We start from the raw sequence: 18,264 nt of genomic DNA, 5'->3' as shown, positions 1-18,264 counted from the left end.
TGCTTTTCATTTTGTCGATTTCAATCAATATTTATGTTTGCGACTAGGTCATAGTGACAGCGCAGCCAGCACACGCAGAATGCATTCATATCATGTCCAATGTATATTTCGACTCTCGTTTCCATTTCCTCAAACAATTTATTTGTGTTTACATAATTTATGCGGAATTACATTTCGATATTTTCAAAGAAATACGCCAAACAAATTGATTTCCCCCACTGCAACGCGTGGCGTATACTTAATACAGCCTTTCACAGCCCACTACCAAGCATTTCCCGGAGTTGTGCGGACGTGCGTTAAGTGGCCTGCAATGAAGCACGGCAAACGTTTCACGCTCCAACTCCGCCAAGGCCGCATTTCCCTGGAGCATTGATAACAGGTGCCGAGGATGGGAATGCAGGCGGCGGGGTGGAGCGAAGTGCCATTCCGTTTGAGTGTCAGCAATACAAGAGATGTATTTGCCATCCAGCTACCAGGCGCGTTTCTTAAGAGAGTTCTGATTACATATAAAAATGCAACAACAGCAATTGATGAAGTGAATGGTACCAATCACAGCTGAAGTAAATACCATTCTTAACTGATTAAAAGAAAATATGGGTATGGATATAGTTTCACAACAATCAAATGTATTCTTCATAGAACAACAAAATAAGGACATATTCTTGCAACTTAGCTGTTGATTTAACATCCAATATCAACAAAATGCAACTGATAACTTATTAATAATATAGGCAGTTCACTTAAAGGCTTAGTCACAAATTTATTTGTCGCACTGAAAATTGTTTCGAACATTAAAGAACTTTCAGCATTAAGCACAAAAAAGTGCAAGGACACCCCAAATAATAAAAAAAAAGCGAGAGACACAAAGAGCTCCTGGTGGTTCCATCTTTGCTGCACTGAAAAGATATGTATGCAAATGCGCCAAATGGGTTTTATTCAAATTTTCCGCTGCTGCATTTCGACTGCTAAACAAACTAAAAAAAAAAAGCGTAAAGGGCAGAGACAGACAAAAATAAGGGAAATGCGGAAAATCGGACTGCGGGCGGGCGCAAAAAAAAAACTTAAACCGAAATAGGCTTAGGCCAGCGTTGAGGGCTCCACTCGGTAAACAGGTAAATACGAGCCACATCAACCAAAGTGGCAGCACTCAAAGTGGCTTGTTAGTTGCGCACTTGAACACAGCTCGATTGGCGAAGAGCAATGGCAAAATAGCCGGAAAATTGGAAGCGAGCTGAAGGGCGCCGGCGGGCAAATATTGAAAAATTCTTATTTGATTTTAATGTTGTGCTTTTTCCCACATTTTCCGCAGGGACGAAACACTGGAGGCGCTTAGCGATGCTCAGGTGGTGGCTCCGGCGGCTCAAACGGTGGATTTGCACTCGGCGGATCATCGGAACTCGTACCTGTACGTGTTTGACTACCAGACGCGATTCGGTGATTATCCTCAGGTGAGTTCAAGTTCAGCTTGGAAAATGCGGTGCAAATTAACAATAATATCTATGAATTACTTTACATAATACAGGCAGACTTTATGAGCGTTTAGTTTGATATATAAATCTGCATAGTTTACCTTCCAAGTACATAAACCTGTTTTGCGAATACTTTAATAGGATTGCAGGCCGCTCCTCTTAGATCTCACAAATACCCCAATTAGTTAGTAAACTGAGCTGCAGATCAGGGTCAAGGATGTGATGATGGTTGGCACTTAATTTGGTTTCTGGTTTTCCGGCATTTTGCAGCGCCAGGGATGCATTCACGGCGAGGACCTGCCCTACATCTTCGGTGCCCCGCTTGTCGGCGGTTTTAATCACTTCACGCGCAACTACACGAAAACCGAAATCAGTCTATCGGAAGTTGTGATGTTCTACTGGTCCAACTTTGTGCGAACGGGGTAAGTGCAGTTGCGAATGCTGCGGGTACTCACACAGAGAAATCATTTATTTATCTTTGATACTGAGCAATTGTGTTAATAAGACATATATTCTCACCGTGTGCTCACCTAATTTAAATGTATGCTAGCACTAACCATCCATTACCGGTACTAAGCACACATTCTTCCTCCATTCGCAGCAATCCAAATGAGCAAATGGAAACAGAGCATGGGAGTCGTCAGGAACGGAGTCGCTATAAAACAATCGAGTGGACAGCCTACGAAAGTGTGCACAAGAAATACCTCAATTTTGGTTAGTATCCATAATATTTAGAATGGTCGAAGTCTAATGCATTTTCAATTAATTTTATGCTAAGACTCTAATGTCCGCCTTACGCAATACATTAAACGGGGATTCCGATTCCTTTTTGTATTTCATATGTTTCCCATAGACACCAAGCCGAAGCTCAAGAATCACTATAGAGCACATCGCCTCTCCTTCTGGCTCAATCTCATACCGGATCTGCATAAGCCAGGAGGCGACAATGTGCCCGCCGCACACCACCAACTGCACGACGATGACGACGAGGACAACAACATACCCAGCGATGCCTCCGTGAAGCCCCTTAATCCTCCGTACATTTCACGGGCTGCGAACGCGGCGGCCATGGCAAACTTTACGATTTTTACCAACCAGGTCTTCTCGCTGCTAAATCTCAGTTCGCCGTCTTCGTCGCTTCAAAGGAACGGCACTCGCTACGGGGGCGGTAAGATATATCCGGACGATATGATGGACGGCGATCACGCAGGTGGGGCGGCCAGTGCCTCGCAGGATAGCGATGGCTTTGCGGCGTACTCCACAGCTTTGAGTGTGACCATCGCAATAGGATGTTCGCTTTTGATCCTGAATGTGTTGATCTTCGCGGGGGTCTACTACCAAAGGGACAAGACCCGACTGAGCGAACCCAGACCCCAAACCAAGCTCAAGAGGCAGGAGAACGGACAGATGCCGAATAACATATGCGGCGATCTGGAAACTCTGACCATACACGCGAAGAGCGATCCCGCCACTATACTGTCGCACCACCATGCCATGCAGCACCACCAGCTGCCGCCGCCGGAATTCGCAGACATACCCCACCGAGCGCCGCCTCCACCGAAGCACATGAAATCGCTGCAGGATCCGGGTGGCGGTGGTTCCGTCAGCGGGGCGGTGGGCGTTTCCGGGGTTGTGCAAATGCCGCCGCCACACGCCCTCCAGGTGATGGGCAATCAGTGCGGCACTCTGACCAAGAAGAGCTGCATGAAGCAAACGCAGGCCCAGGCCCAGCAGCACTCGCCCGCCCAGCAGCAGCAGCAACAGCAACAGCAGCAGCAGCAACATGTGGTCACCCATCAGCAACACTTGCAGAATCATCATAATCAAAGCATGACCACTGTGCTGACCACGGCCGGTGGACTGGTGGTGCCCACGCCACCCACTGTGCCGGTAATTGTGGCCTCCACAACGCAGCACCAGCAACACCAGCAACAGCATCAGCAGCAGCAACACCAGCAGCAGCAGCAGCAGCAACAGCAGCAACATCCGCTGATGGACGAGCTGCGTGTGTGACATTAATTGACCGTGCGTTTTAAATGTGATCTCTAAACGCACAGCCACCTCATTCCTGGAACACTAAATCCCTTCCCAATGCGTTTCAGCTGTCTCTATATATATGAAGTACTATATGGTAGCTATATGGTAAGTGTGTGTCAGGAGTAAGAGCTGTGTCTATCTAATACGCACAGATGCTTCGCTCCGCTCAACTTTGTTGCTAGTTGGTTTTAAAAATTACACTGTAAATAGTTAACCAAGTGTAGATTGTTGTCGAAGTCTTTATCAAGGAAAGTTAACTTGGAATTTCCACTGATCTGCAAAGTGTTCAGCGAGTGTTTTTAGAGTTCATTTTCGATTGCATAGTAGGCATTTGAGGCTAAATTAGAATTGTAGAATTTCTTGAAATTTCCTTTATATGTATTAGTTGACCAAGTACGTATTGCTCTTTAAAGTTTTATTTCTTTTCCAATTTAATACTTAATATTTTTTTTGAAGTACTATTTTTTCCATGTCAATATGTGTTTAGCAACTAATTAGGACCAATCAAAACTACACGATTCCAAGTTACGAACAAGTTTCCTTCTCTTCCTTGTGTTGGCGTTAGTATTAAAAATTGTGGTAGAATAAAAATAGAAAAACCTAAGAGTATTCTGAATGCGAAAATAAAAATGAACATGAATGTTATTCTTCCAAAGACTGAATTATAATGGTGTATTGTGTGTAAATAAAACTAGTTGCAGAATTAAACGTACTACTCTACATGTACAAACAAACACTCCCATAAATATATTTTAGTTTTCAGAAGTATTAATATGGAAATGCAGTTTTTAACCAAACAGAAAACCAAAAGAAGAAACACAAGTCCAAGGAAAATGGCAACCATGAAATCAAATCATGTACAGGTGAAAGGGAGCTGTTCCTTTAAGTTTTCTCCGAGATTTGTAAAATTAAAGCTGTACAACTACCCCAAAAAAAAAAAAAACAATAGACGTAAACTAAACTCATGCTAAAACTGAACTAAGCTTTGGACGACAGAAAACAAACGAAACAAAAGCAAAATTAAATTAAACTGTTAATTGTAAGCATGCAGGTACTTTGTTATGTAACTAAATAAATATTTATATAGCTATTAAAATTAAATGCGTATATAAGCCCACACAAAATAAAAAACAATACTTTCCTCTATATAGCTATACAAAATTTCCAGCTGCGAGAATAGTTAAAAATTCCATTAGGAGTTAGGCGGGGCAATTGAAATGCGCATTGAAAGAATAACAGATATTCATTATTTTTAGTTTTTGTATTCATTGTTTGTTTTTTCGTTCTGAATAATAACTATTTACAAACAATTGCCCAAAATGGTAACTAAAATGGAAATGATACCCGAGAAAAAAAGGATGGGAAAATTAAGCAATGGAACAGCTCATTAAAGTGAAACAGCATGAAAATGGCAAACCATTTACGTCGCTTATTAAAATACTTGTAAATTATATAAACACATTAAGCGGCAGTGAAAACAAACGGGAAAAGAAAACTATAACGAAAAACGGAACACGGAAACCATTTACAGCCCCATTGAGAATGTATAAGTTTATAGCTTCTGTATGCATACACATACATCTAAAATTAAATCTCTATATATTAATGTAATGGTGTAAACATAGAATAATTAGCAAAATAATACAACAAATATAAATATATAAATAATATATATAGAGTGCTGCATAACTGGCAAAACAAAAGGATACTACTAAAACCAAATCTCATGAAATCTATTGCGTTAGAAATTGTGTAACGATTGTGCGAAAGGGACTTAGCATTAACAAATTCGGACTAATAATGAAGTATAGTAAAAACCATAAAAACATAAAAACCAAATGAGAGAAGAGAAGAAAAAATTAGTTTAATGGTGTATAACCAAAGTGTGCAGCAAAACAACTTGCAGGCACTAAGATGAAATAAAAATTTAAATAATAATAAAGTTGCAAAAATTATAAAAATTATGGCTGACGTGTTTTAATACGAATCGTAGCAAAACAGGTAAGAATTATTCGAAAGGGTCCAGTGCTCTAAGATATAATACCAACATGGGCACTCGATAAAATGCATTTCAATTTTGAAGTAGTTTTACTTTTTAAAAGGATCCCATTGAAAATCATTTAAATTGCCAAGTCAAACGAATGTGTTAAGTAATGGAGGCATGTGAGCGCCAACACTCGCTTATTGAGATACAGATAGTTCGTACATCTTTATGCGTAACAAATATGGCTCTGGCGCTCACACAGATACTCGTACTGGGTGCACACATCCACAGTTCTTAACCAAATATTCGCAGAGCTGCAGCCCCAAGGATAAAGGAAAAATACAGACTTGCGGGGAGATAGTTGGGTGGGTTGCAGACTGAAGTACAATAATGGTTCTATTGATAGCAAAATAGAATGCGCAAAGGCAGCGCTCGATGGAGATAAGTTTCCTTAACGAAAAAGAGATGGATAAGAACGTAGAATCCATTGAAAATAGATTTATTATGTAAATTTGGCGGGCGTAAGTGAGTTCGCCATTACTCCATCTGTGTCTTTAATTCACAAAATAGAAAGAAAAACCGCATTCTTCCCCTGCTCTCGGATCCCATATATGCTTAACGTTATAATTGAATCACCTTCTCCGCTTTTTTTGGGCTGATTCGTCTGATTTTTATTACCCATGACAAAATCCAATTGAAAGTCGCAAAGCAATGGGGCAAAAAGGCGAGTCATGGCATTTAATCCCCTTGGAAAAAGTTTCATTTTGGTAATTCAGCTTTTGAGATACTGTTTGCATACATTGGTCGTACGTGTTGTTCTTTGTCCGTTTCACTTAAAATCAGGAACCAAGATGGTGGGCGTTAGTCAAGCTGTGTTTAATTTATTAGCACAGCCCGGCAAAATTAAATAATAAAAGTCTTCCAAGTGGCCCCCTTCATCGTGTTTGCCTCTGTGTGTGTGTGTGTGTGTGAAAATTATCACTTTTAATGCTGCCAAAAAGGTCACGAGCCAGGGGCGTGGCAGCAGGGGCGGAGGTCCTTCGACCCTTTGATGGGCGTGAGGCCAAAAGCAAATGGCTGGCGAGCTGAACATCCGTCCTGCCGTTGCCCGAAGTCCCGACAAGTTGATAATTTATGTTGCGAAATCTGCTGGAAATTGCCTTATACGCTAATAAAAGTATTTCCAAAGGGGTAGCAAACAACTTAATTTAAGGTGATCCAGATTTTCACGGAAACTATAGAGCACTTTGAGTTGATGTCTTAAGTATAAATCTAATTATTTTCTTATGATATAATTTAAAGTCCTACACTTGGTGTAAGAACAAGCCAACGGGTTGCTTTTAATCCTTTTTTAAATGTGTTATAAATACCCCATTTCAATTAGCCCACTTCTATTATACTCGTAATGCTAAGTACAACATAAACTAAGAACGAAAGCTAAATTCTCTGTTTGATGGACTTAAAGAATACTTTCTGAATTCGATAGATGGCTATTAAGCTGTATATATATATACTAGATTTATATAATTTGCGCTGCAGTGTATGATAAATAAATAAATATGCTAAATATATAATCTACCGCATTTCAGGCACATTTTAGGTCGCAAAAGTCCGCATTGAATTGCGTTGATAGAGCATTCGAGTCGCGAGCTTATCTTCAAATTATACTTCGCTTTTTCCAGACTACCTTTCTGATCTTCAGATTGGCCAAATCCGTGGTAGGACTTTCGGAAGTTTGACTATTCCCAGTTTTATAGCACTTCAACGTTAATCCCAACCAAAATTGAGTTCGGGATTTCTGAACTAAAAATTGGTCGACATACAAAAAAAAAATCGCACAATTTGCGGAAAGTTCGTTAATGTTTTTTCCAGAAGCCGTTGGAAAAGTTTAAACGAAATCGAAGAAAAGTGGGTGAGCAAAAAATGCTATACGCATTATAGCAGTTTTTCGTTGGGTAAACTTTATTTGGCCGGCAATTAGTTTGTATTATTTTTCAGTTTACTTTGCCATTTATATTTGTTCTTTTTGCCCCAGTGCCATAGTTGCATTTTTAAACTTTTAAAATATTTATATAGTGTGTTTTTGCAGCTTTTGCATGCTACACCCGTTTTTTTTTTCAGGTGAAAACAGAATTCAGTGCTATACGCTTTTTGAATGCCACAGAAAGTTTTATTAGTTGCTTGACCAATATCTTTCTTTTTGCTTTCCGCGTTTGGTATGGTTTCGTTACAATTCCCGTGGCAGAAAAACCAGAAATAACAAAGTTTGTCCATTGTCTTTTTCTCATTGTTGAGTAAAAAGTTTGCACTCTTATTCAGCAGCCAGATAAACTCAAATCCAATTGGCAACAGCTATGAATAACATTTCATGTAGACCTTAAATCCGTCAAAACCGCTTATTAGTCAGATTTACGCAATTGACTTGGGGTATTGCTTCGTCAAAATCTAATTAGATAGACTAGATGTTGGTTTTGAGACTGGAAACTCTCATCTACTCTCATCTTTAATAGAGTCGTCAAATCTGAAATGCATTGCACACTAAGGATGGTAATAATGGCCCTGGTATATTTTCGATCCTCCTTATGCAATACAATCCCCAACCAACCCAAATTTTGCACATATATGAAAACCATAATCTATCCATTCAGCCAAATCAAATCGAATCACAAATGCACCAAAGGGGGAAGAGGAGGAGTTCCGAAGGAACTTACATCCGATGCAGCGCACCCTGAAACACGGAGAGTACAAAATGAAGACTAGGTCAGCCCTCTTCTATCTATCTATCTACATCACCATCCCACCCGATCCACCTCAGTATCCACCCTGCTCATCCGTCCCATCGAGGGTCACACTCGATGGCTGTCAATGATAGCTCCTTCCCAAGCAGGGAGGAGGAGAATCGGAGGGCACCAACTGCCCGACAAGTGTCGTATGTCGTCCTGTCTAATGTTAAGCTACTTTTCATGTATGCCCCAACATCCAATCCCCTTTCCTTTAGTTGTGGCAACTTGGAACTTGCGCACGAACGCACACAGAACCAAATCAAATAGATCGGCCAACGATTCGAACACAGGATACCTAGCACAGAAAAACCGTATGCTTAAAAAAAAACCAGTAATTTATCAACAATTATTGAAATCAAAACTTAAGTCATTAAAAAATATTATTTAGTAAAAAATATAAAAATATGGTTACATTTTACATACACTTTTCGTATTTGTTGCCCATCTCATATCATTATTTACGTTATTTCAATTCATACTAAACTAATAGGTGCTAGTTCTTCTTTATTTCTTCGCCTTGGAGGTATTATAACAAACGCAAGGCACATACCAAATAAGGTGGAAAGGGAAACTCATCTTCCATCTGAGGTCTCCTGGCTCTCAACGCCCGTTAAGCATCGCAATTATTCATGTTTATGATGCGATGACACTGCCAACTGTTCACCTTTCTTCAGAAATCGGGCTCCCCTTTACTTTTCACTCTATACTAAGCTATGAATGACTGGAAGGGGGTAAAGGAATGGGAAGCTGGGAAATATTAGCAAGTTGAGTCACGACCATGGCATGAAATTGGTTAAGATTGAAAAATTATAAATTATCGAATGCAAATATCTGCTCGGCGGACAAAGATCTTTTGTGAATAAATTAGAATGGGTCATTGACTAAGGAGCTTTATGTATGGCCTAGCATGCTGCTAGGACTAATCGAATTCGGAGGTCCATAAAGCTCCTAATTATTAACAAGCACACGCTCTGCACCCATCCGTATATCTACAGTGCGTTTCATACCTATAGAGGCAGTTACACTTTCCTTGGTAATATGTAAAAAAAATCTAATTAATATGCTCGTTTTATTTTTAAGCAAGTAAATTCATTAAATCTAACCTAAAAATATAATAAAAGGCATTTTAATCAAACTGACTCGATAACAAAACGATTCGAGGGAAAGTGTATAGGCAAAACAAGGCTTAGGATAGGTAGATCCCACATTTAACCACACCCATCTCCGCCCTCTGTGTGCAAACTGTTCTAAACTTAATCGTGTGTTCTGCATAAGATTATGAACACGAAATTAAACCGGTAACAAGAAACTTCAATTAGAGGTAAACATTTTGATTAATACTGGGAATGCGGCGGCAATGGATAAGTTTATCTGACCAAGTGCAGTCCAAGTTGGCAATCGCTTCAAGCTTGACGACAATACAGCACAAAAATTGCTTTTAGCCAAACGCAGCGTAACTTTGCTCAATCAATTTATTGAGGCAAGTTAAAAAAAAAATGTATACAAAGAAAAAATTGCACGTTTAATGGAAAAAGTTTTTGGCGCCAAGGAAAATGGCGCTAATTTGATTGTCATTAGACGGCGAAGGCGAGAAACGAATTCATCCAACCTTCTGCATGACCATAAAGCGTACACTTAAAATATCCAGAAATCTAAATATGTAAGTAAATTATACAAACACACATTTGCTATTAAAATCTGCTATTAAAACATTAATAAGCGCTTGACCTAAAACTACTATGGACTAAATAGTTTGGACGATTAGTAACAGTTTTTTACACAGGCTAGGCATTTTAAATTTGTCGAGTGTTATTTCGTTTGTATGTGTGGCTGGGCTAAGAAAGGTAATGCATATAATTGAATTTTTACACAACTAAAGAAGAGGCCTATTCGCCAAATGCCTTTGTTGCTAGAAAAGCGCCGTCGAAAAGATGGTGATGAAGACAGCGAAGAATGCCGGCGAAATTAAAGTGAAATTGAAAAAGTTTTATGAGCTTTTCCTCCATGCAGCGGGCCCACAAAAAGAGCAGTCGGCTGGCTGGCTGGCTGGCTGGCTGGCTGGAAAAGAAAGCAAAATATTACACAGCCACTGACGACGCGTAAAGAAGACAAAGGGCCAAAACGAGAGGTAGTGTGCTGGAAGATGGGAGTGGGAGCGAGAGGCTGAAACGCTTTGCCACCGCTAAATTGCCTTCCTGTTCGGAGGCGGAGGGCATAACTTTGTGCAGCAGGTTGCTTAGGTAACAGTTTTATGTAGTTATCCCTCCGAGAGCCAATAGAAAAACGATGTCGGCCTACACCCTCGGCCCCACCACCCACCGCAGTAATTGCATCATAATTGCAGTGGCAGCGCCACCAACAGCAATCCACACTCTGACAGCTCTGAATCATCCGAAGGCGGCTGCCACGCCCGCTTAAACTAATTTTCCCATAGAATTACTTTGGATGAGTTTGGTAATTAATGGCAACGGCAACGGTGAGCAAGTCATCTCACACAGAGAAAAACGCGAAGAGAGCGTCTGGTAAGTATTTCAAAATGGGTTATTAACATATTTTTAATCTATTTAAATTTGGGCTAATTCTTTACGCTTTCAATGTTTGTATTTTGAATAACGTTTGTAATATAGCTTCAAAGATAATATTCAGGCTATTCATTTACAAACTCCTTTCGCAGCAGTTACATTTTTAAGAAAGAAAATTATTTTAGTTTAATAATTAAAACAGGCAATAAGCTAAATAACGATAACTTAGCCAGCTTTTTGTATCAATCTAATACAATTAGAACTAATACATATATCTACCCTTCTATACTTATAAGAAAATAATGTATGTCCTTCAAAGGCATTTGTTCCCTGCAATACAAATCAGGATTCTCAACGACGCGTAAAGTGTTCAATCAAAGAAAGTCAAAGTCATTGCAAGTTAATTGAAAAATCAAACAACTTTTTCATACATTTGCCTGCTCTTTGTATTGTAGAATATTAAAATCAAAGAAGAGCGGAAATTTAAATTCCTTGATTACTAATTTACAATTAATGTGAATGTGAAATGTATAAATAGTGGAAAGGCAACTTAAAGCTATTTATTGAATCTTCATGAAGTAATTTTTCAAATAATTCCTATAAAATAAAATGTAATTTAAGGTACCCAACATTTTTCCAAGAGCACCTTTTGATGGTCTTAAGGTGACAATAAAAAAGTAAGAAGTTTAAAGGGGATTGTAAAACTTTATTTGGTTATTTCACTAACAACCTCAGACTTAAGCTTCGAAAAGGAAATAAACCTCCGTCTACCGACTTCGAGGTGGCTGTACCACATGGCGTATGAGCAACACCATGCAGATGCAATCCGCATTCAAAGTTGCAGAGCTGAGAGCCTTAAGAAAACAGCACCCAAGGACACTAGAATGTCCAGTCACTTGAACTGCAGGAGGTCCTTGGCAGCAGCTGTTGCTATTAGCACGTGGCCAGGAGTTGCTACAAAGGGATTTGACACTTCCCGATGGACATTGAATTCACATTTAATCTGATGCTACTAAATGGATTCCAGTTGGGTGACAAATAAAATCCAGTCAAAGAAAGTGTTTCACCCTTTAAAATTGACTTTTCGTTAAAGCTTTTTGGCCTTCGTGTGTCAGCTTCGTTTTCAAATAGAAATGCCACAGTATTTGGCTTTCATAAAAAACTATTTTAAGTAATAGATATATTGCACATTAAATTTCTCCTATTACAAATTACATTATATTAATATTTCAAAAACGGGCTAAATAAGTTTCTTATGTTTTAATAGTAGTTTATTTAAGATAAGAGAAGAAAAATCATTTCAAATATAGTTATAAAAGAACAAAGTTTCACAGTTTCTACAATTGGGCCTAATATTAATAAAAATTCATTTGTAGCATACATTTTATTTTGAAATTTGGTTTAGCACACATAATAATCCCAATATATGCAAATATAAATGCCACGTATATACATTTTGGTTTCCCATTCGCTTTTTTCCACTCCTTTGTTTACCATTTAATTATGTGTTTTATCTTATTTTTTCATTAGGTTTACAGTTGATTGCACAATTCGAATTAGATTCCAGCTCCTGAAAAATATTTACGTTGCAGTGTTTGTTTAATGTTAATTTAATATAATCAATTATGTGGGTTTAACAAATAGTTTTTTAACAACTTTTTTTTTTAATTTTTTATTATTTATTGAATCTTCCCTTTGTGTTAAGAGACTAACAATAAGTGTTCAAATCTTAATCTAACTTAATTAACTTTCACTTAGTGATAGTTTTTTTTTTTCATTAATGCCCTAATAAGTTTATTGCTGGGCTGGGAGGTCGTTGCGGTGCAGCCGGCTTTGACTGCATACTCGGATTAGTTTTCTTGCGAGGGGATTTGTATGGGTGGTCAGCTTTTCGTTATACTTCGTTTTTTTCTCAGCTATTACTTCGATTACTAATTTGATTTTTAGGTCTCTGTGTATGTTTTCGTTTCGAAGGTACCACGGCGCTCCAGTGATAATTCTCAGAATTCTTGACTGTGCTCGCTGAATAATGTCTATGTTACTTCTGGATGCGTTGCCCCACAGCTCGGAGCCATAAGTCCAGATAGGTTTTAAGACGGAGTTGTATAGAAGAGCTTTGAACTCCAGACTAAGTGGAGAGCGAGCATTTATGAGCCAGTGGAGGTTCCTTGCTTTAAGTTTAAGATGTTTCGATTTGGCTTCTATATGTTTGCGCCAAGTGAGCCGCCTGTCCAGATGAACTCCCAGATATGTTACCTCGTCGGCTTGTGGAATGCATATGTTATTCAAGACCAGTGGTGGGCATGTTTGTTTGTTTAAGGTAAAGGTAACCTGCTTGCATTTTTGAACATTTATTGAAATTCTCCAGTCGGCAAGCCATCGTTCTACAGATGTTAAGTGTCGGGATAGGAGTGCCGTGGCTTTTATTGGGCATTTCGAGCGACTGAGTATCGCGGTATCATCAGCGAACGTGGAGGTTGTTAGATTGTAGTCTATGGGGAAATCCGCCGTATACAGGGTGTATAAGATTGGACCCAGTACACTGCCTTGCGGCACTCCAGCTTCGATTGCGCAATCGCGTGAAGTGCTTGTATCGCATCTTATTGCAAACACTCTGTTATATAGGTATGACTTCAGTAGCTTATGTGTGTTTTGGGGCAACAGCTTGATTATTTTAAACAAAAGTCCATCGAGCCACACTCTGTCAAATGCCTGCGCGACGTCTAGAAAAATGGCTGTGCAGTATTCTCGATGTTCAAAAGCAGTACGAATTTCTGACGTGATTCGGTTGACCTGTTCGATGGTTCCATGTTTTTCTCTAAAGCCAAATTGATGTGTTGGAAGTGTGTTGTTTATTCTAAGATGAGGGCTAATCCGAAGGAGTAGCATTTTTTCAAACAGCTTTGAAAGACATGTTAGTAAGCTTATCGGTCTATATGATGATGGCTGCGTTTTATCTTTTCCTGGCTTTGGAATCATTACTATGGTCGACTTTTTCCATTTTTGAGGGAAGTATCCAAGCTTGGCGATTGCGTTGAACAACAGGCAGATGTGAAGAATAGCACACTTTGGGAGTTCAATGAGCATTCTTGGAGTTATTAGGTCGTAGCCAGGCGATTTTCTTGGGTTCAGTTGCTCTTTGATAACCTTTGCTAGTTCACATGGTCGGAATTCAAAGGGTTCTTGAGGATCTAGATTGGCTGCTATTAAAGGAGGGAGAATAAATGTGTTGGTAGAGGGATTTGGTCGGAATACATTTTGTAAATGGTCAGCGAAAGCACTGGCTCTTTCTTCATCACTTCGAAACCAGGTGCCAGAGGGACTTCGGAGTGGCATAATTGGCGCTATTGGAGTCTTTAGGTTTCTGTGAGCTCTCCAAAGAGGGTACTTAGTGCTGGTGGGAGAGAGTTGCTCGATATATGAACGTTGGCTGTTTTTTTCCTCTTGTTTGAGAGCATTGGTAAGCCTGCGTGTGGCTATCTTAAGCATGTGCTTAGTAATTGGTGATCTATTAGACTGCCAATCCCTTCGTAGGCGTCGTTTATCTAATACCAGCCGCTCGATTTCGCGATTAGTTTTGATGTAGTTTGGTTTTGCATACGTCACTGGCGGGGTTGAAGCCTTTGCAGCCGAAACTAAAATGTTTTCGAGAGTTTCCGTTGACTTGTCTATATCCTCCTTTGTAGATAATGCCGTCGTTAGTTCTATGTGTGAACAGACATACTTTTGATACCTTGGCCAGTTTGTTCTAAAATTTGTGAGTCTATACGGTGGGTCGACGATGTGGGGGCGAGTTAGCATATTTAGAAAAACAGGTGAGTGATCTGATGATAAATCTGCTAGTGCTTCGGCGGTGACCATGTTGCGGGGGACATGTTTAGTAATTGCAAAATCGATCAGGTCTGGGATTTTTCTTGGGTCTGCTGGCCAGTATGTAGGCTTACCCGGGGATACATAGTCTAGCTTGTTTTCTGGCTTCGTAAGCGCATTGTACAATTGCTTACCCTTTGGCGACACAAGTCGAGATCCCCAATGGGTGTGCTTGGCGTTATAGTCACCCGCTGCGATGAACCTGTCACCTAGTGTGTTAAAGAATTCCATGAATTGATCCTCAGAGATTGGAAAGCGCGGTGGGCAGTAGACTGCGGCTAGAGTCGTTGAACCATTGTTGAGTTGTAAGGCTATGGACGTAGATTGTAAGTAGTTTTTGTCAAAATTGTTTAAGTGGTGGTGTTTTATGCGATTTCTGATGAGTATTCCAGTGCCTCCATGAGCTTTACCATCTGGATGATTTGTACCATAGAACAAGTATCCTGGTATATGAAAATTGTTTTTATTTGTGAGGTGCGTTTCTGATAGTAGCATTACGTCGATGTTTTTTTCGTAAATGAACTGTGTGAGCTCTTGTGTATGCCGTGAAACGCCATTTGCGTTCCACAGAGATATCCGTAGGGAAGCCATTATGGGGATTTTGAAGATACAAGAAGTTGAATCAGGATATTTTGGTTTTTCATGAGCTCTTGCAAAGTATTTTGCATGAACGTCATGAAGTCTTTCATGCTTTGCTGTAGGGATAGCATCATAGCTTCGATGCCACTTTGTTGTGTTTGTTGGATGTTTGTCGGTGTATGTTCGGAATGAGCAGTTCTTGTCGGTGGGGCGGGCACTTCTAGTCCGGATTTTAGGGCGCTAGCGAAAGAAATTGTTGGAGTAGTGCTTGGGACAGTTAGGGGTGGTTGAAAAATCGGTTGCGGAGAGTAGAAATTGACTTTGTTGTATGTATGTGCTGTGGCAATACGTTTGTTTAGGCGGCTCTTCAATTCTTTGTACACCACACAGCCTCTGTAGTTTGCAGTATGTTTTTCCCCGCAGTTACTGCATTTCTTCACAGACTTATCGTCCTTGTTTTTGGGGCAGTTTGCGGTAGTATGAGGTTCGCTACAGACAACACATACGGACTTAAGGGTGCAGTATGCCTTGGTGTGGCCGTATTCTTGGCAATTAGTACATTGAACTGGATTGATACGTTTGTGCGGCTCCTCCACGGTGATCCTCCGATGTAGCAAGTACTGTAAATTGTATATTGGGTGCACTTCGTTTTTCTTTAGTGCCTGGAGCTCTGGTTCGAGTTCTATTTTGAATAGTGGCTGCGGAACTTTGTCTTTGTTTAAAATATTAATAGCTGTCTTTGCAGAAAAGTTTTTGGCCTTCAGAGCCTCAATTATCTCAGCTGGTGTCACTGTTGCTTCAATGCCCTTAAGTACTACCTGTAGCCCTTTGCAACTTTTTAATTGGTATGTGTAGTAGTTTTTACCAGCATCATTTAGGTATTTAGTCACTATACGGTGGTCTGCTTCTGTTTGGATCTGTAGTTTTATTTCATGAATATTTCCTTTTTTAAGTGGGATAATGTGGAACTTGCTGTCACCAATCAAAGCAACGAGTTTATTTACAAGTGCATTTGTACTTTGTTCTCGTATGAAAATTGGTGGAGGCCTGGTCTTTTTTGGTTCCCCTACCGTTTTTTCGTTGGGTTGTTCGGTCGCAGAATCAGCCAAGATAGCATATCGGTTTGAATTATTTACTGCAGAGTTTTCATTGCCGTTGTTGGTTCGATTGATTTTGGGTTGATTACCTGCCTTATTGTTTTGAGGGCTGAGCTTTCTCTTGATTTGGATGTAGCGATCCATGCCAGTCTGCACAGTCGAAATCGACTTCTGCTTTTGTTTTGATTCTTCTTTACGTGCATTATTGTTGTTGCAAACGGTCAGTGCTGCTGAATTATTTACAGCTGGCACAGCGATAATTAGTTGGGCCGCTGACGAAGTTGATGTTGTGGCAGTTGCCAGTGAGGTCACTGCACTCGTTATTGCAGTGTTACAGTTACCCGGGACGGTCGTTTGGCGCTGCGAGAGGAGCGGGGTAGGAGAGGCGGTCTCTTCGCTCCACGACTTGTGAGCCGAAGCAGGCAGAGAGGGAGAGCAAGAACGCGGTCTGTCGTTCGCTGAGGGCAAAAGTTTCGAGTTAGTTGAAGGTGAGGGTGCTCGATCACCGATTTGCGGTGAGACGAAAGAAAAGTATGCATTGTTGCGTTGTAAAGAGAGCCGGCGCTCGTCTTGTTCACATTGTCGCTGAGAACGTATGTCGTTTTGATTCATTGTTCTAAGTCCACATATAACAATTACCAGAACAATATGGAATAATTATTTATTTTAGTAAATAATTACTATAGTCAATAATTGTTAGTTGTGCAAACTGCACTTTACACTTTGTGTTTAACTTTCACTATACTGTTGTAGTTTTTAGAACTTGCTATTCGTAGCTTGAAAGAAACACGTCTCCACCCGAAGACTGTTATGTTATCCCATGCCATATTAATATTCACCCCCATTCCGAACCTAACGGAATTGCAGAAATATTCTAATTAATTGCTATAGTCGACTTCCTCGACTATCATATACCAGTAACTCTGTCCTTTTGGCATATAATAAAATGAAGAAATTTGAACATTTTGGTCTGTGGGAATCTGGAATTTTCATCATTAATCTCAATTTTCTAGCCCGCCGTCTCCGCCATGTCCCGCTCCGTCGTGGACTGCATCTAGCATACCCTTTTAAGAACGGGCATAAAAATGGACTGTGTCGACGCCAAGATGTATGCTATATTATTGCTCACAATTCTTAGAAATCACCTTAAGCACAAGCTCAATGCATTTTTCAATTAACATGGAAAAGGGGGAAATCATTAAAACAACAATTAATTTTCATTGACTCTGGTATCCATTATTGCGGTTATGGCCGCAGTTCCCAGTTGGCTCATAATCGCCAGCATCTCCCACTTCCCCCTTACCCAATATAACTCGAACCGAAATTCCAGCGGATATGATGTGGGTGCAATTTGTGCGTTGTTATGTTTCTGGGTATATCTGTTGTGCACACACACACTCGCGCCTGCCAATTGTTATTATTTTTCTGTCAATTTTTGCATTTTACAGAAATGTTATAATCCCAGAACAGCCCCCGAACGAGCAAACGTATCGATCGAACGCAGTTTTAATTAATGCAAAAGCAGTAGCAACCATTTTTAATGTGACATTTGAACATGTTTGCGGCGGGAATGGAAATAAAGAGAGATTCCACTTAATGGCTATGGCCATGGCTATAGCTCTGGCGATTTCAGTTTAGTCGTCTTTAAGGATTGGCATCGCAAAACTCAGTCAGTTTTACGAGTCCAATTTGTTTTGGCTCTTTTGCATTAATTTTAATGCATCGCCTGACTAAATATTTATGCAATACACAACGCCCCATTGCACATTTTGGTTGCGGAGCATCCGGGATAAAGGGTTGACGGGGTTATTTCATTGGCTGCGCTCGCCCGGATCGTTTGTACTGATGGCCTTTTGGTTATATTTATGAAATGGCCCCGAAACGCAGAAAGCGTTTAATGTCAAAGCGGTTCAAAGCGACTTT

General features: G+C 40.0%; 1 protein-coding gene across 2 annotated transcripts in view, besides 2 other annotated features; it reads left to right on the top strand.

Annotated features, from left to right (window-relative positions):
• Nlg3 (Neuroligin 3) overlaps positions 1-5,445 on the top strand; it is a 69,154-nt gene extending 63,709 nt beyond the window's left edge. The window contains exons 10-13 of one of the 2 annotated variants that reach the window (NM_169190.2): positions 1,310-1,448; positions 1,740-1,891; positions 2,071-2,183; positions 2,323-5,445. In NM_169190.2, coding sequence (NP_731170.2) covers positions 1,310-1,448; positions 1,740-1,891; positions 2,071-2,183; positions 2,323-3,482 — 1,564 coding nt within the window. In that variant the 3' untranslated portion in view covers positions 3,483-5,445. The remainder of the gene's footprint in view (positions 1-1,309; positions 1,449-1,739; positions 1,892-2,070; positions 2,184-2,322) is intronic. The other variant, NM_001043220.3, reaches the window with a different exon arrangement.
• A 7,006-nt stretch (positions 5,446-12,451) lies between these two features.
• Positions 12,452-17,150: a mobile genetic element.
• Positions 17,151-17,224: 74 nt separating this feature from the next.
• Positions 17,225-17,265: a mobile genetic element.
• Positions 17,266-18,264: the final 999 nt, after the last annotated feature.

This window comes from Drosophila melanogaster, chromosome 3R, assembly GCF_000001215.4.
Source record: "Drosophila melanogaster chromosome 3R".
In the NCBI taxonomy this organism is placed as follows: Eukaryota; Metazoa; Arthropoda; class Insecta; order Diptera; family Drosophilidae; genus Drosophila; species Drosophila melanogaster.
This window is presented reverse-complemented; position numbering and strand designations above follow the sequence as displayed.